The 20,071-nt window shown below is 39.1% G+C and overlaps 1 protein-coding gene across 1 annotated transcript in view; it reads right to left on the bottom strand.

Moving 5' to 3' along the window:
- Nucleotides 1–8,220: 8,220 nt before the first annotated feature.
- Nucleotides 8,221–20,071, bottom strand: part of LOC120514597 (alpha-1A adrenergic receptor-like) — a 35,066-nt gene continuing 23,215 nt past the window's right edge. The window contains exon 2 of the mRNA XM_039735076.1: nt 8,221–9,102. Coding sequence (XP_039591010.1) covers nt 8,744–9,102 — 359 coding nt within the window. The 3' untranslated portion in view covers nt 8,221–8,743. The remainder of the gene's footprint in view (nt 9,103–20,071) is intronic.

Below are 20,071 nucleotides of genomic sequence, written 5' to 3'. Positions count from 1 at the left end.
CAACAGAAATAGACTCTTTAACGTCAAAGTGAAAAGAGATCCTGTCCTTGACATCATTTAGAAAGGCACACACCTGTGTATATAAGGTTCCATAACTCACACTGCATGTCAGTACAAAAACCAAGCCATGAAGTCCAAAGAACTCTCCATAGACCTCCGTGATCAAATTGTGGTAAGGTGTAGATCAGGGAAAGAGATAAAACCATTTGTAAAGGTTTGAATGTTCCCAGGAACACAACAGTCTCAGTAGGTGGAAGCATTTTGAACCACCAGGACTCTTCCTAGAGTTGGCCTTCCAGCCAAATTGAGTAACCAGTTAAGAAGGGCCTTGGTCAGGGAGGTTCCCAGGAACTGAATGGTCACCATAAGAGCTTCATAAGTCTTCTACTGAGACCAAATTGACTGTTGAAAGGACTACCATCTCAGCAACACTCCATCAAACAAACATTTATGGCAGAGTGGCTAGATTAAAGCTACTTGAGTAAAAAGGCCTTCTTGGACTCTGAAAGCATAAGGAAGAAGATTCACTGGTCTGATGAGACTAAAATTGAACTCTTTCAGCAGAACTCCAAGCACTATGACAAGACACTGCTCATTGCCTGCCTACCATCTTCAAGGACAAAGCATGGTGGTGACAGCATCACAGCAATAGGGACAGGGAGACTTGTCAGAATTAAGGTAAGGACAGAGAGGTCCTTGAGGAGAACCTGCTATAGAGTACAAGTGACGTCAGACTGCGGCAATCGGTTCACCTTTCAGAATGACAGTGACCTGGAGCATACAGCCATGACACTGCTTGAGTGGCTCTGAGACAAGTCTCTGACTGTCTTTGAGATGCCCCATGGAGGATCTGTGGAGAGAACTGAAGATGCCAGTTTACAGGATGCAGGACCACATCTAACAGACCTTTAGAGGATCCTCCAGGAAGAATGGGATGAACAGTCCAAATCCAGGTTTGCAAAACATGTAGAGATTTACCCAAGAAGACCTGATGCTGGAATTGTCTGCCAAAGGCTTTGAGAAAGTACAAAATTAATTGCCTGAACACTTACAAAGATTCGAGTTTTCAGTTTTCTATTGTTGAGAAATATGCAAAAATTTCTCAAAACATCTTCACTTTATCATTTTGGGATATTAAGTGTAGAATGATGGGCAAAATTGGCAAATTAATCAATTTAAAATGAAATCTACAACAGAATAAAGTGTGCAGAAAGTGAAGAGGTCTGAATTCTTTCTGAATGCATCGTATGTAAAGCTTGGGCTTACCTTACAAGCTTTTCTAAAAACTCTAAGTAAAGACAACATTCCAAACAAACAACTTCTTTAGTCCTGGCATAAACTAACCAGGGTCTGAGAGCCCACCTTATGAAAATAATTAGCTAGTGTGAAATGCCATCCATCAGCTTTCAAAAATGTAAAATCTTTGATTTGCAAGAGTTTGTTTTTCACTTTATCCATTCTGAGATGTTAGTAACTCTTGCCAAACCGCAGTGTCAAAAATCATTCATGTTAGAATTATTCCTACTACCTTGCACTGAATTCACAGCTTTTACAGCTTCAGCCATAGGTGCCTCGGTGGCATTATTTGCTGTAATTAGCTGGTTTGTTGGATGTTCTGGTCAAGTTGGTTCTTCCTTGGGAATCAATGTCTGTCAACTGACTTTTGCACTTATTGATACATGATGAGGAATTGTGACACAGGAACAGCACACTCTTTAGTGTGTTTTCTAGTTGTCTTTTCTGTCCGTTGCTTTTCTCACTACCCAACATACACTTTTGCATCATCTTTACCAGCTGCTGCCCACTAACAAGCATGCAGTAACTACAAAGTAAGGTAGTTTATTGTTCAGTCAAGGGCATGGATTAGGTGATAATGTATTAACCAATAGTATTTACCTAGTTTGGATAGGACATGCTTAAAATGATCTAAATGAAACATTATTTGCACACCAGTATTTTGCAGTTAATGACTGTATTTTATTTTAAAAAATACCAAACCAATATGGTCACCATATACAATGTTAAAGTTATCTTTTCTATAGATTGCTCTCTCTTTCTCAGTCTCATAAACAAAAAAATAATAATAAAATAACATGTTAGCTTCTTATGAGCCCAAAGACTTTGTCACTGTATATGCCTTTTTCAATGATTTTCAGTCAGTGGTCTTAATTTATATAAGGAGGCAGTCATGGTGTGCCCTCCTGATCTTCACTCATGTAGTCTGACATTCCCAATGACCAGTGCTTGAAGTCAGCCTCTTCTAATTTCAACATACCGTATGAGCGCTATTTTTTTGCATTGTACCAATGAGCCCCAAAACCTCTTCACGAATCTTCCCCTCCTCTCACAATCTTCAATCTTGTGTTGACGTATCTTGGCATTCTGATGTCACTGAAAGGTGGTGGCCTTGAGGCGAAGGATCTGGCGCCGGTATCCAAAAGGTTGCCAGTTTGAACCCCTGTTACTGCCAAAAGAGATCCTAATGTGCTGGGTCCTTGAGCAAGGCCCTTAACTTGCAATTAAGGGCAGGGGTGCTGTACAATGGCTGACCCTGAGCTCTGACCCCAAGGGGTATGTGAAAACGAACAAATTCCTAATACAAGAAATTGTAGAAAGCGAAATAAAGAACAAAATAATGACGAGTACAGCCAGTAATTTGGTTCCACTTCAAACCCTGTCAAACCAGATGGTGCCTTGCCTTGAAAAAACCGAATATGACTGATTATCTTAAGTTATAGGGGTGGATTTATGTGTGTGAGAGTTAAGAATCAAAGAGCGCTCAGCCCACTGTACAACTGACAAACAAAAGAGTGGCTCGACAGACTGATGTCTTATGTACTATGATGGAATGGAAAAGAAAAAAAATACCAGGGGATTGTAACTGAACTCGCCATACCCGAGAAGCAGTCATTCAAGAACTGGCTCTATCAGGGAGCACATTATTAGCTGCCAGGAAAAGGGATGAACTTGCAATACTTTGGAAATATGAAACTGTACTGGAATGTCATCATGAAGACTTCTAAATTGACATGCCCAACTATTGCTAGTCATGTAATCTGACACGGTCTAATGATGAGATCAGCAACTTCAGTTGTCATGTAAGATAGAAGTCATGTAATGTGCCATCAGCTTTAGATAAAAGCCCAGGTGCAGTTACACTCATTGTGCTCCCCATAGCACTATCCTTACTCCAGGTACTCCAGCTTTCCTCACATCTTCCATATTTATAGGTATTAGTCTAATTTGCAGTTCTAGACTCTAATTTTCAAACTTATGTAATTCAAAGCTGATTTAAACAGTGCATGCTCAAGGCAGGATAGCTCAAGAGAAGACTCATGCAAGCGCTGATTGGATTGCCAAACAACCTGACCTGCACGTATGTACAAAGTAGTAACTGGAGGAAAACCCACTTAGACATAAGGAGGAACTTGCAAACTCCACACAGACAACATTCAGACAAGGGATTCAAATCTAGGAAACCAAGTTCAAATACCCAAATTCGATTCAATTCAAATTATTTTGGTATAGCACTGTACACACAGAACAGGCTCACAGCACTTACACTTCAAACACAGTAACTCTTCAGACCATAAACTATTTACATACATGGACACATAAATTAGGATGAACACACAAAACCAATCAAATCTCAATCTAGTCAGACTAAAACTATGATAACAAAAATCCATTAACATTATAGTGGAGCTATAGCCAGCAGACAACTTGGGAGAGGATAACAAAAACCCCATTTAACTACATTACAGCTGGCAAGAGTCTGCCGTCGGTTTTAACAGGCACAGTCAATGTCACATAAAACCACAGTTACATGGACCTCAGTCACTTGGCCACAACCTTCTTGCCATTCTACAACATATGCACAGTATGTGGTCTGGGCAGTGTAATAAGAAGATTCAATCCTTTCATCTTGTGATTCCAAGGTGGCCACTATCTCTGCAAGTAGGAGTAACGTGGCAATATAGCAATAGCACCAAATGCTATGGCAGGGGTTCAAGAAGAGGAAATGAACTGAAATGGGTCAATAATATTTTGGAGTGATTTCTAAGGCTTATATTTCAATGCAAATAACTAATAAATAGAAATGAAATATGGACAAGTAATCATATTGGCAGCACTAATCAGTGGGGTAAGTTACACTAAAACAGAGAGTCTTCAGACTGAATTGAATGAAGGGGCATCTCAAATTTAAGCAGGCAAAATACACCACAGCTAAGTCAGGGTATCTGCACTCCTAAAAATAAAAGTGCTAAAGTAGTTCTTCAGAGCAATGCCATAAGAAAATAATTTTTGTTTTCCAAAAGAACGATCCAGAAAGAACCTGTTATTTACTTAGATCTGTTACCGGCTCTATCAATAAACCATGACTACTGCAGATGATAACAGATTAGTGAAACGCCAGTGGGTTCATGATTTAACAAGATTCTCACTTCCTACAATAACTTTGGTTAAGTTCAGATTTTCTTGATCTGCTCGTATCCTGCTAGGTAACCTACTAGACATTAAAGGTTTCTGTATTGTCCACATATTAGGAACCTTTATCAAAGCCCAAAGAATCAATTTCATGCATTCAAAAAAAAACAAAAAAAAAAAAAAAAACAAAAACCAAACAAATAGTTTAACTAACCTAAACTCAGTTCAATGAAAATGACTTGAATAAATAAATAAGATGTGCTAATGGAGTAAACACAACTAAACTGGCTTTGGGTAAACCAACAACAACTAATCAAGTATCAATTACAATAGTTTGTTGAGTTCCATTTAAGCAAAAATCTTACATTTCACTTAACATTTGTGTTGAACTTCAATAAAATAGTAACATTCAAATAACTTTATTTTGATAGTTATTTGAAATTAATGAAGATCATTGATAATTTCAGTGAGGTTACATTCAAGCTAGATACATACATCTGGTGTAATTAATATTGAAGCTCTGTATCTATACTGTTCCATTTATTAAGTGTGTAGTGAATCACTTATTAATACATAAAGTAAACAAGTGATATTGGTTGATGGTATTTTTCATGTTCTCTTAGCATTAATTACATTGCTGTATTGGAAACAAAGACAACCTGTTATGTACACTCTTAAAAATAACAGTTCTTTAATGGCACATTACTGGGTTGTTTAGTTCCTCGTGGAATTATTGCTTGACAAATAACCATTTCATTCTGTGGAGGGTTCTTGGTAATGAAATTAATTCTTTAAGCTTTGAAAAAGTTCCTAATATTTGGAGAAATCAAAAATCTTTAAGATATAGCAGGCTACCTAGCAGGATACTAACAGATCAAGAAAACCTGTGTTACCGTATGCAGTGGGAGTCCTTTTAAAAAAAGGAGACTATTGGTATTTTTACAAATTCGTTTACCTGTTTATGGATGTTTATGGAACCTGTTATGGATGTGAATAAATAAAGGTTCTTTCTGGAACTCTCATGTGCATGGTGCTTTTGGGGATTGAAAAATGATTCCTCTGTGGGCATTTTCCTACCACAGGAACTTTTTTTTTAGAAACCTTGGAAACTTTTGTACCATTCATACTGCAGAAACCCTGAACATTTGTTGTTCTTGGTGAATTTTTCATCAGAGTCTACCTGCGCACCTCCAGAGTTCCACTCCATTGAGGAGGTTGTCGCTTTATATTATACATAAGTGACAACACCTGGTTACAGTATGGTTAAGATTAGGGTTGAGGGAGGGTTATTAGACTCAAATCAAGTAAACTAAATGACAGGAAGCTGCAATCCAATTGGCTGTCCAGCAGACCTACTAAATCGCAAAGCTGTGGAGGTCTGCGGCTGGACCTGTCTCACTTTGTTAGCTCCTACTTTATGGCAAGCCATTTCAACATTTAGTTCCTTTAATCTGATATCTGTTTTCAAAACCTTGATATCATGAGTTTTAAATTTGATATCAGCACTTAGAAATTTGATATCAGGCTTATAAAAATTGATTTCAAGCTTTCAAAATTTGATATCATGCCTTTGAAATTTGATATAAAGTTTTTAAAATTTGATATGCGCTTTTGAAATCTAATATCAAATTTTCAAAAATTAACATAAAAAATAGAGCTTAAATGCTAATATATATGCTGATTTTAAACTGCCATATTTTGTCATTTTGACATCACATTTATTAAATATATCAGGCTTATAAAATTTGATATCACTTTTAAAATTTGATATTGCACTTTTAGAATTTGATATTAAGTTTTTGAAATTTGAAAATTTCATATATAATAATATGCATCTTAGCATTTAACCTCTTTTTTTTGGTGTAAAGTTTTAAAATCATAATATCAAATTTCAAAAGCGGGAAATCAAATTTTAAAAACGATATCAAATTTCAAAAGTTCAATATCAAGTTTCTAAGCGTTGATATGAATTTTTGTAAAGTTAAATATCAAATACCAAACTCTTGATATCATATTTAAAACTGACGATATCTGCAGATGTTAATGATTAAATGTTAAATACACCACGGTGGGTACTTTTCTTTCAATCAGGAATTAACGTGGGTGGGGCTCGATCAATGAGTTGTGCTGATTGGTTGACATGGGCGCCAATTTAGCAGTTTCGAATTCGGAAAAGTTATCAGTGAAGGCTGATCGCCACACTTCGCAGTGCATCACTCTTCATAGTCACTTCCCGGTGCGGTTCGCAATGCAACCCATCGAAGCAAAAATGTTCTCGTGAACTTCCAATTGCACCACACGACTCTTTAAACCGCCTTCCTGGTACATCGCACAAAGCACCGCATCGAAGCAACCATCTTTTACAAAAGGCATTCGCTTTAATGAACTTCACAGAAATCGCTTACCTCTTGAATTACCGAATATGCCTCACTTCGCTCCGCATCACTCTTCTTTGCACATTACATATTTTGCCAAAAAAAAAACAGCTTCTGTAATATTGTGGGAAGGCGATACTTGAAAGTGGCTGGTTGTTGAAAATAAAATTCCTGCGGCAAGAAATCGTCTTATGGCAGTGCCTTAAAGAACAACTTTGGCACTTAATTTTTTAAGAACGTAGGGTGGGCGACTGTATAAAAAAAGAAAAGAAAAAGTTTTAACGTATTTTCCAACTATAAAGGTGTTAATGTGTTGTCAACAAAAAGGGGCGGTTCTCTATACAAAGTGTATGCAAATGTAACTGCATATGGGAAAAACGGGGATAACGTGTTAATAAAGTACTATTTTTGAGTAAGATTAACATGAAATAAGTGAGTAATAATAATCTCCTGAGACAAATTATTCTTCTTTGGAAAGAAAATAATCTGATTAATTTGTTTTCAACATAACTTAATTGTGTTAGTATGACATCTAACAAATGTAAGTCAATGTAACTAGAAAATTAAGTAATGACAGAAAACGTTATTAAGTAAAGTAACCTAAATTAGATACATAAAATGAACATCCCAATATATAATTTTTAACAGTCTGAGAATTTAGATTTTTTATTTTATTCAGCCCTTTGTGACACGTAACCCTGACCAAATGCCCCGACGCAGTTTATAGCTTCCTGTCATCTTGTAGCAAGGAAGAGAACATGGTGTGGAAATATACATAAACACGAGACAAGTGCAAGACAGGTAAAGAACTAGATCATTAAAAAATACTAGGTGAGTTAATATATTAATAATTTGAAAAGATAGTAATAAATAATAACAGTAAAACTAAAAAACAACAGTAATGACTATGATGTAGTACTGTGTATGGACAGTATGACAATAAACCCACTTGAATTGAATTCTGCTTTGGTTTGAGTTGGGGTGTGGCAGCCTACACCATCCCACCCATTCGAGAATCACAGTATACATCAACAGAAGGAGTAATCAACTGCATCAGACTGTCTGCTCGAATATCTTTAGCACTTTGTGAAATTGTTTTGTGAAAGGCCCTATATAAACTATAGACTAACGAATTTGGTAATTTCCTCATTGGTATTTTGGGACATTTTAAAAAAATACTACACGTTCTAAAACAGGCATCGGCCATTTTTCTAAATATTTCATAAACTCATTTGAAAAATATCAAAGAATACAAATAATTGTTAAACACTGTTGTGTCGTGTAGGACATGAACTTAAACTCAAGTGAAAGGCGTTCACTAGTCTATATACACAAACACCTTATTTATAGGAGATATCACACACCATCAAAAGCAACGTACAGTAGTAAGTAAATTAATTTGCTACAAAATAAGATCAGATCATTTCGATTGTTTCCCCGGAGGTACAGATCAAACATTTTTGACAGTCTCAGAAGGTAGTTAGGTTTTAAATGAGAGTGAACAAAATGTGTCTTTATACTGAGTCTTCTATGTCGGCCGCACTTGGTGCAGGCATGGCTGGCCGTTGCACGATTGGCTCTGGTTGGCTTTAATAAAAGACCCACACATTTAAGAACACAATCTGATAAACAAGAAGGATGAAGATATGAGTTGAAGTTGTTTTGGGAGAAGGTGAGATTCCAGTACTGTCAGCTGGACCTGGTAATTTATTTTGATGATCTTAAACACTGTCTGGAACTCTGCAGCAGCTTCATTGTTAAATATATATATAAAAAATACCCTGCTACGTATTTTATTCCCCTTCAATTTTTCCTTTTATTTTCTTTTCCAGCCGAATAATATGAAGTGCACTATATAAGGAAAAGGGTTAGCAATTGGGAAAGGCATCCTACTGCTGCTTCCTCCTGTTCGATTCCCCCTGGGTCGTCGATGATCTGCGCTATCGGCTCAGTGAATGCAAGTCTTGAAGAGACGATGAAAACTTCCAATCGGTGTCATCTGGCGAATACGAACGAGGCTCGTTGCTCCCAGGAATTGAACGGAATCGGAAGTTGCCTTTCAGCGGTTCGCAATCGAGAGTGCAGATCGCTGTCTTGACGCTGGATCGGTAGGTGAAGTGGTGCTCGCGCTCTTTCCTCCTCCTTCTGCACTGCCCTCTCAGTATGCGTTTGAAAGCTCTCTTGAACTCCTGGCTGAAACACGGGTAGATAATGGGATTGATGCAGCTGTTAAAGTAGCCCAGCCAGAAAATGACTTTAAATAAATCTTCTGGAGGCTTGTATTGAGGGAAAAAAGAACCTGCAGAGAAAAAGGAGAGCAGTTTATAGAACAACAGTCGTCGTTAAGGCATTCCTGGATTGATCCAGCGATCCTTCCCACCACGGTTTCACAATCTGTTTTCCACATTCTGTTGGCTAGTGACAGAAACGATCAATAAAAGCCACACTCAAATTGAAAATAAATCGCGTAAAGAGGAGCGGGGATATAAATCTTAGCACAGCGGTTACGATTGCTAAATACACCTCCCGGTATTTTGTGTTTCAATTCCGTCCTCGGTAAAATAGATAATTCAGGGTATTTGAGGAACATACAATTTAATTAACAAATTAGTTATTTCCTTCACACTACTGTGCTCGTAATTCCTGAAAACATGATATTTCAAATGCCGGTTTAACAGCATTGGGTGCAAGGTAGGAAACAGCCCTGTAGGGTGCGCTAGCCCTTCGCCGGGTTCCTGTGACACGCACATCCACACTCGGCACTCCGGAACCGCAAATTAACTTGACGCATGTGGGTTAAAGTGGAGCTCTAGGAGGCAGTCCAACGACCGCATAGGGAGAAGTTGCAGGCTTCACACAAGGACCGGGGGTAGGATTTGAACTGGGTGTACTGAATTAATAAGCTATACTTCCCACTGAGCTATGCGTCATAACGGCTAGTTAAGAAAAACTGCTGGAAACGGCATAGGAGAGTCGGTATTGCCATTTTCTTAAATCTTTATCTCTCTCTTCAATTTAAATATTTTATTTAAAATGGGTACTTTATAATGTTCACACACATAACATTCTTCAAATTAAAGGAGCCAAAGTGCACTTTTAAAAATAATGGTGCTGGTTCTAGGTTATGTTGTGCCCTAGGCCAAGCTTGTTAGTGTGCCAATTGACTGTTCAGTAGCTGACCCATGCAGCTGAGTTTTTCCCTCCATTATGACCTGCACCCTGGGAAATTGCCTAATTCTCCTTAGAGGTTGCGCCGGTCCTGCTGGCACTTTATAATTCTTTACTGGATTGTGTGGTTCCTTGTTAGAAGCATTGTTTCCTAATGGATCATTTCATTCTCGGAACGGTTTTTGCATATGAAGTTGCTTCTTTGATAAGATGCTGCAGATGTTCTATCAGACTGTTGTGGCAAGTGCCCTCTTCTATGTGGTGGTGTGCTGGGGAGGCAGCATAAAGAAGGACGCCTCATGCCTGGACAAACTGGTGAGGAAGGCAGGTTCTACTGTAGGCATGGAGCCGGACAGTTTGACATCTGTGGCAGAGTGACGGGCACTGAGCAGGCTCATGTCAATCATGGAGAATCCACTGCATCCACAGAATGGTATCATCTCCAGACAGAGGAGCAGCTTCAGCGACAGACTGCTGTCACCGTCCTGCTCCACTGACAGACTGAGGAGATTGTTCCTCCGCCACACTATGCGATTCTTCAGTTCCACCCAGGGACGTAAACGTTAACATTATACAAAGTTATTGTCTGTTATACCTGCATTTTTATCACTCTTTAATATTGTTTTTTTAATGCTGCTGCTGGAGTATGTGAATTTCCCCTTGGGATTAATAAAGTATCTATCTATCTTCTTTGTACTTTGAAAAACTACCTAATATTTAGAAACAATGGTTCCCCTATGGCATGGTTACATCAAAGCAATGTCATTGGGGAACCATTTTTGGTTATCTAAAGAACCATACACACGAAAGAACCTTCATTTATGTATATATCTGTAAAAGTCTACTCATAAAAATAACACTTCTTTAACGACACTTTACTGCTTGTGTGGTTCCTTGTGGACCCATTCCTTAAAAAAGAATAACTTCATCCGGGCAAGTTTGGAATAACCATGACTCTTCCTAGAGCTATCCATCCAGCCAAACTAAGAAATTATGGGAGAAGGGTCATTGTAAGAGACGAGACCAAAATGGAAATTGATGGTCATTCTGGATGAGCTCCAAAGAACCTGTGTGAAGATGCGAAAAAACTTCCCAGAAGGACAACCAACACTGCAACACTCCAACGATCTCGTCTTTATGAAGAGTGGCTGGACAGAAATCTGTCCTCAGTAAAAGGCACATGTGAGCATCTTTGAAGTTTGCTAAAATGGTGGGAGACTACTCAGAGCTGAGGGAAAGCTGAACAGAGCGAAGTACAGAACTGTCCTACATGAAAACCTACTCCACTGCGCTCTGGACCTCAGATTGGGCTGAAGGTTTACCTTCCAACAGGACAATGACCTCAACCACAAAGCAAAGGCAACATAGGGCTGGCTTAGGAACAACTCTGGAAATGTCCTTAATTAGCCAAGCCAGAGCTTAGACTGGAACCTAATCAGACATTCGTGAAAATATCCAAAAACAGCTGTCCACAGAACAGATGGTCTCCATCCACCTGAGAGAGACTGAGAGGATCTGCAGAGAAGAATGGCAGAAAATTCCCAAATCCAGGTGTGTGAAGCTTGTCACATCAAACCCAAGAAGACTACTGAGTAGAATCCTTGCCAAAGGGGATTTAAGCAAGTATTGAGTAAAGAGTGTGAATACTTGTGTTAATATCATATTTCAGTTTTTTTTTGTTTTTTTTAATACATTTGCAAAAAATTCTAAAGTCCCATTTTTGCTTTGTCATTATGAGGTATTGAGTGTTGGTTGTAAAATGTGTAAAAAGTGAGGAGGTCTGAAAACATTTTGAATTCACTGTATGAGATTAACAGCAAGAACAAAGGTTTGATTTAGAAATCATTTCCAATAGAAAGCAGCAGTTATTCTGGGTCTTTTGTTCTGAGTTCAAAAACAATGGAGTTTGCCAAACTGTTTGTCATGGATGCCATTTTCTTTTATGATAGTTTTAATATTTTACTAGCACTGGGGTTCTCAAAGTCCATCCTGGGGACCCACTGTGGCTGCAGGTTTTTGTTCCAAGCAGCTTCTGTTTTTAATTGGACCCCTGGACTAATTAAGTTAACTGTTATTTCCCAGATTCTGTGTTTTGGGAACAATTTACTAAGTTTGGAAGGAAAAAAACTAATTATTAAAATGTACTGAACAGTTATATGGGAATGCTGAATTGCTTTTCTTTTTAACAATATTTTCATCATGATTTTCATTCTATTTTTCCAGGTATTCTATTTGTTTAATTAATCCATTATTTACTAATTAGTAGTATTTTCCAGGTTTTCTAATTGTTTAATTAATCCATTATTTACTCATTAGTAGGTCTGATGTTAAAGTAATTGCAGCCTTTGATTATTCCATGTTGTTTGCCAGAGTGTCCGCTCTGCTCGTTTTTAATTGTCATTAACAAGACACAATGAAGAGAGCCAATTGCACAGAGAAAGGACAAAATATAATGAAAGCAACAAAAGGGAGTTAAGCATTTAAATTTATAGCAAAAATTGAAATATTTCTAAATGACTTATAAATATAAAATAATCCCTCTGTGCTTTCTTAATGTACTGTAGAATAAGAGAAGAGAAAAAAAAAAAAAATCAGCTAATTAATTGAGATCAGTGTTATCAGCACAAACCTGAAGCCACAATGGGTCGCCAGGACTGACTTTGAGAACCCCTGGCTTAGTACATTTTAATCTATATATTTATCAAGTCAAAGTCAAAGTGAACTTTATTGTCATCTCAACCATATACAAGTATACAGATATATGAAATTGCGAAGCTCAGGGTCCACAGTGTAACAACATGATGTGCAAATAGTAAGTTAAAAATAGAATAAAAATTTAAAAAATTTAAAATTAAAACACAAACAAGACAAGACATTGTGCGAAGATAGGACAAAGAAGTAGCAGCAATATTGATGTGTAAGATATGTAATATAATAAATAATAGATATAGATAATACAGAAATTATCAGTGTATGATAATAGTTGTTTAAGACGTGTGTAAACAATGACAGGTCAGAATGTTTCATAGCAGAAGGATATCAAGAGTGTCAAAATCCTTAAAGGTCAGTATGAGATTTTCAGTTCTTTTCTACATGCACACTCATCTTTGCTGGATAGTGGTTTTCATGTATAAAAGTTCTGTTTTTAGTGGTGGTTGAGGCCGTGTGGAAGGTCCCAAGGGGGCAGCCTGGTGTTAAGGAGTCTAACAGCTTGGGGGTAAAAACTCTCCTGTAGCCTGGCAGATTTGGCTTTGATGCTGCAGTATCTTCTCTTGGATGGCAGAAGTGTGAAAAGTCCATGTGAGGGGTGTAAGGGGTCCTGCACAATGTTGCAGGCCTTGCGGACACTGCGTTTGTAAAATATGTCCTGTAGTGAAGGGAGAGGCACCCCAATAATGTTCTCTGCTGTCTTCACTATCCTTTGCAGGCGCTTGCGGTCAGATATGTTGCAGTTACCATACCAGACAGTGATGCAGCTGGTCAGGACACTCTCTATGGTGCCTCTGTAGAACATGGTGAGGATGGAAGGGGGAAGACGTGCTTGCTTCAGCCGCCTCAGGAAGTGTAGTCTCTGCTGGGCTTTCTTGATAATGATGAGGTGTTATGTGTCCACGTAAGTTCCTCAGTTAAGTGCACACCGAGGAACTTGGTACTCCTAACAATCTCCACATCTAAACCGTTGATGCTGAGCGGGATGTGGGCAGGACGTGATTTTCTGAAGTCCACGATTATCTCTTTTGTCTTGTCGACATTGAGAGATAGATTGTTGTCTTCACACCATGCGGACAGCCATTTCACCTCATCTCTGTATGCTCTTTCATTATCCCTGCTTATCAGTCCCAGCACCTTCGTATCATCCGCAAACTTTATGATGTGATTGGTATTGTGCGTGGCTGTGCAGTCGTGAGTCAGCAGGGTGAAGAGCAGTGGACTAAGCACACAGCATAAGCCAAATACCACTAACTCACTCATCACGAAATCCCCCGAACCATGAAGACTTGGGACTTGAAATTTGGAATGTAGGTTACCCTTTGGTAACTCGCTAAGAAACGGTTTTAATAATTATGTGGTCCAAGCACAAAATTTCTTATAGTTTTTTAGACCTGTTGGTATGTCTGTTCGCTTTCACAAGAGAACTACTTAACAGATTTAGAGCGGGTTTTTTTCTATAATTTGCTTGAACATTCTGTTGATTTTGCGACTTTCTCAACATGTTAAGTATCATAGTTTGCTTGCGGTACTGATTTATTAGCGCAAATCTGAGAGAGACTCATCGGGCTGCAGTGGCCTCCTTACTCATTGACTCGGGGCATTACCTTAACTCCGCTTAGTTAGCAAACGAGACAACTATTTAACGGATTTAGATCTTTTTTTTTTCTATAATTTGCTTGAACATTCTGGTTGATTTTGCGACTTCTCTCATTGTGCTAAAAATCATAGTTCGCTTGCAGGAGCGAGATATTCGTGCTAATCCGAAACAGAGGCTGTGGGCCGAGGGGAGGGGGAAGAGTGACGTCAGGAGTAGAGAGCTCTGTCCTGTTTCACTAATACACGGGTAAAGCCATGGGGAATGGCTAGTATAATATATATATGTATTTTATCAAATTGTTTCAATTTCTACATTGTTTACAAAACACAGAATCTGGGAAATAACATTTCACTTAATTAGTCCAGGAATCCACTTAAAAACAACAACTGGTTGGAACAAAAACCTGCAGCCACAGTGGGTCCCCAGGACCGAGTTTGGGAATTCCTGTACTATCAGATACTTGTCAAAAGGAATAGAAAAATAAAACAGAAATTTCCTGGGGCCTCATGTATAACGCCGTGCGTAGAACTCGAACTATAACATGGCGTAAGCACAAAAGCCGAAATGTGCTTACGCACAGAAAAATCCAGATGCAGGAATCTGTGCATACTCCAACTTCCACGTTCTTCCGCTACATAAATCCCAATCAGCGTGAAAACTAACGCTCGTGCACGCGCATTATGTAACGCCCCAAATCCTCCCAGAATTACGCCTCTTTGAATATGCAAATCAATATAAATCGCCCTTAAGCGCAGCCTTCTGTGAAAAGACAATGGGAAAAGCATGGGGGAAAATATAAGAATTTCAGCGAATACCAAGTGGAGGCAAATGAAAAATATACTATTTGTTCAAATAAACCGTGGTATAATCAACAAAAGGAAGTTGATCGAGTGACATAGCGTGTTGGAGAAACTTGAAAGCTCACATTCACAAAATCGCACAGTGCCGGAAATAAAAAAGAATTCACATATCAAAGTCGCAATGAAAAGGCGAGTTGTAGCCCACTGTCTGAGTGTCATATGAAAGCTTATTAGAGTACAGAGAAAAAGGCACACGGTGGGGAAAAAGCACAAATGTCAACTTCAATCTCAACATTTCCACTTTAATCACGTAGTTTATTTTGTCATTAAAGTAGAACATCATAAACTTCATCTTAAAATCGTTTAATTAACCAGTTTCTCAATTCACATCGTAATTAAAGTAGCACGTTAAATGCTTTGTTTTGTATTTGATCTTCTACTCGTATGTGCTCTGTGTGTGTGAATCACTACTTGCTTCTTAAACTGGCTCTCTTCCTCCAACTGGACACAGAGTCCATGACATTCATTATATTACAGCTCTCTGAATAACTAAAATACTGAGATGTATACGTGATATCATTTTCATGATGATAGGAGTTAAAGCACGTTATTAAACATGTTTCACTTCGATGAAATAATTTATTGCAGCAGTACTCCGGGGCGGCTCTAGGCTTGTGGTGGCACTGGGCAGAGGAAGAATCGGTGGCTCCTTCGTCGGCCAATGTCAATATGTTATCTTATGCATGGAGACACTGCACTACACTGCATAGCCGCCTTGTGCTCATGACACAAGCATTTAACGTTTGCCGAAATTTGTCGCTGCGTTTTTAGCTGTGTTGTTATTTTCTTTTTCTGTTTTATATTCAATATATATTGGCGTAGCCGCCACTGCAGTCCTTGCTTTTCTTTCCCCAAGTAACCGATCGCCACACAATCAGCTCTGTAATAGACGTTAAGCCATCTGTAAGCTTAGTGCCGATTCTTCAAAACATTTAAAGAACATTGAAATATCTTCGTAGTACATGTTTAATTATTCTATCCTTCACGACACTCCCAGTGAAGAATATAGATTATTTAAATGAAGTTAAAGTTTTATCTGTATAATTTAACAAACATATTTTGCTGCATTTCACCTTAAAAATGAAATTGTCATTATATGTAAATACGCGCTTTATAAAGTGGCTCAGGTTGTGAGATATTATAACTGTAGTGTAAGTTTACAGTGGGGTGATTGTACTTATAAGTCCTAACAGTTCTACAAGGAGAAATTGATTGAGTGCATTTAAAGTCCTTGGGATAAAACTGTTTCTGAACCGCGAGGTCTGTACAGGAAAGGCTTTAAAACGTTTTGCAGTGGCTGAGACAGCGTGTCCTTAAAGCTGTATACCGATAATTCTCTTTCCGATCAGCTGCTGCTGTGATTCACACTCAGATACAGTGATATAAATACTCCGAGTCGTGCAGTGAGAGAAATATGGAAAAAGAGGATCAGCTGTGGCAACTCCTAATGGGAGGAGCTGAAAGAAGAAGAAGAAGAAGGAGGAGAAGTGAGAGTAACAACGCTAAAGCAGTTATGGTATTTGGAATACTATGGCTGTTCCCTGGACCATTATATTGTTACGAGTTAATTACAATCAGATGCATTACACTAATAAACAATATGCGGTTAGTTTCTGTGTATTTATAAAGCCGCGTCATGAAAATAATGAGTAATCACACAAGAACAGTACCATTGCTTTGACGCTGAGTGCCGCCAGTTTGCAAAACCGAGCGGAGAACTTGCGTACGACAAGGCATGAGGTACCGTGGAAAAGTGCGTGGCTTTACGCCAAGTGTAGGTTTTATACATCGCGATTTGAACGTGGAAAAGTTCTTACGCAACATTTCTGTGCGTACGCACCGTTTATACATGAGGCCCCTGGTCTTTTAATTGACAAAGATATTTTCTTGTACTCAAGTTCTAGATACATTTCAAGGAGAATTAAAGCAAATAGGGTGCACCTGAGCACAATTATGAGTTTCATAACGAAGGGCCTGAATACTGTTCAGGGGTGCAGTGGTAGCGCTGCTGCCTCACAGTAAGGAGACCTGGGTTCGCTTCCTGGGTCCTCCCTGTGTGGAGTTTGCGTGTTCTCCCCGTGTCTGCATGGGTTTCCTCCTGCAGTCCAAAGACATGCAGGTTAGGTGCATTGGTGATCCTAAACTGTGCTTGGTGTGTGTTTGTGGGCTGGCGCCCTGCCCGGGATTTGTTCCTGTCTTGCTCCCTGGATTGGCTCCCATGACCCTGTGTTAGGATATAGCGGGTTGGACAATGACTGACTGACTGAATACTTATGTAAATGAGAGATTTCAGTTTTTGATCTATACTAATAAAAGGGAAAGCCCTCACTCACTCACTCACTCATCACTAATTCTCCAACTTCCCGTGTAGGTAGAAGGCTGAAATTTGGCAGGCTCATTCCTTACAGCTTACTTACAAAAGTTAAGCAGGTTTCATTTCGAAATTCTACATGTAACGGTCATTACGGTCGACAACGTCCGCCATGTTGAACTTTCTTATTTATGGCCCCATCTTCACGAAATTTGGTAGGCGGCTTCCCTGTGCTAACCGAAACCAATGTACGTACTTATTTCGGTGGTATGATGCCACTGTCAGTCGCCATATTGAACTTTCCAACGTCACTAATTCTCCAACTTCCCGTGTAGGTAGAAGGCTGAAATTTGGCAGGCTCATTCCTTACAGCTTACTTACAACAGTTAAGCAGGTTTCATTACGAAATTCTACATGTAACGGTCATAACGGTCGACAATGTCCGTCATGTTGAACTTTCTTATTTATGGCCCCATCTTCACGAAATTTGGTAGGCGGCTTCCCTGCGCTAACCGAAACCGATGTACGTACTTATTTCGGTGGTATGATGCCATTGTCGGCCACCATATCGAACTTTTCAACGGTCTTTGTTACTTATGGGCCCATCTTCAAGAAATTTGGTACGCAGGATCCCAACGCTAACTGAATCCTACTTACATACATATATACGTCCATAGCCTGCAGCTCAGTCACCGTGTGAGGCGGCGTTGGGTCCCCCATCCCAACGCCTCCCACGTTGTTGGCTGTCTGCCTATATAAGGCCGTCCGTCACTCCGGTCTCTACATTCCCTTCCTTGCTTCACCACGGGATTCACGTCTCCCTGCCGATAACTACAGCCTTTTTATTTAATCCACGGCTTCTCCACTGTTTTATTGTTCGTTTATTACAATTATAGTTATTGTGTAGGTATTTTAGACTTACTTTGCATTGTTCAGGCACCCATTTCCTTTATCATTCCAACCGTACCCCCATTAACATGACTATCGAGGTGATCACCATCGATCAAAGAACTGTCACTCACCGAGTAGTTTCCATGCCCGGAGATGGCTCCTGCCTTTTCCATTCTCTTTGTTACATATTGCACGGCCATATCAGGCTCACTCTTGATATCCGGAGGAACATTGTGTCTTATGTATTGAATGACTGGGACAGGTTCAAGGTGTGGACTGCTGACGGTACAGGAGATAATTATACTACACAGGAGCATTATAAGAGTGAAATGCTTAAGCCCTTCACCTATGGTTCTGCATGTGAGTTGATGGCTGCCGCTGAATTGTTCGGTTGTCACTTTCAAGTGTGCTGAAATGGCCAAATATTTTACACCTTTCGACAACCGCCAATGCCTCTTAAACATGTTAGATTCACAGGTGACGATTTTAGTAGTGGACACTTTGATGTTTATGAATGTTTAAACTCTCAAAAGCTGGATGTGAAGTTACCGATGAAACCGGTTGTATGCTTACAATGCTTGACAGATGCCGAATGTCACTTCAACACAACTCCTACAAATACTATCGTAATTGAAACAAACCATGAAACTCAAACCAATTATGACAGCAGCAATCCAAGCTGTGAGATATGAGACAAGATTACTGTTCACATGGCCAACTGTACGTTGCATGCTCAAGAGTAAGCTCAGCGCACAGCTTGGTCTAATACAACCGGAGGGCCGACCTCACAATGTATACAAAGAGATCCTTAACAAATAATTACTGGTATATTTTCCCTCAGTTTAAAAAGGTTTAATTTTCTTCTTAATAAAATTTTTAAGGCAGTACTTCGCCGCTGCGAAGTGCGGGTATTTTGGTAGTTTTTAATAAAATTAAACACTTTTCTTCCCTGCATCCTACAGATGCTGAATTAATTTCCATTGATTTAGAAAAGAAAGATTTTGAGAATATTTTCATGGTGTTTTAATTGACCAAGATTCCTCCGGGGAGCGGCTAGTGGCACCTGTTCTGCAGTAATTTCCTCAGGCATCTTTCTTGTGTGCCGGCTTTATTATGTAATAAACACCCAGTCCTCATATCAATTTAACAATTTTTTTGTTTAAATGTATATACACTAAGCTTCTTTTTTATTTCAAAACATTCCAATATACATCAGTAAATCATTTTTTAACCAACTAGATTCAACAATAACCTCATTTATTTGGAACTCAAAACATCCACGTATCCAAAGAGCAACCCTACAAAGACCAAAGGCAGAAGGTGGCATGGCTCTACCTAACTTTCAGTTTTATTACTGGGCAGCAAACATACAAGCTTTAAAAACCTGGACACAAATAGAACATACACAGACCTGGGGCCTCATGCATAACGCCGTGCGTAGAATTCGCACTATAATATGACGTAAGCACAAAAGCCAAAATGTGCTTACGCACAGAAAAATCCAGATGCAGGAATCTGTGCGTACTCCAACTTCTTCCTCTCCATAAATCCTGGTTAGCGTGAAAAGTAACATTCGTGCACAATCCTTCTGTCCCGCCCAAACTCCTCCCAGAATTACGCCTCTTTGAATATGCAAATGAATATAAATTGCCCTTAAGTTCAGCCTTCTGTGAAAAGACAATGGGAAAAGCACGGGGGAAAATATAAGAATTTCAGCGAATACCAAGTG

The sequence above is a fragment of the Polypterus senegalus genome, chromosome 1 (assembly GCF_016835505.1).
Source record: "Polypterus senegalus isolate Bchr_013 chromosome 1, ASM1683550v1, whole genome shotgun sequence".
Lineage (NCBI taxonomy): Eukaryota > Metazoa > Chordata > Cladistia > Polypteriformes > Polypteridae > Polypterus > Polypterus senegalus.
The sequence above is the reverse complement of the archived record's forward strand: the minus strand, read 5'-3'. Positions and strand labels throughout refer to the sequence as shown.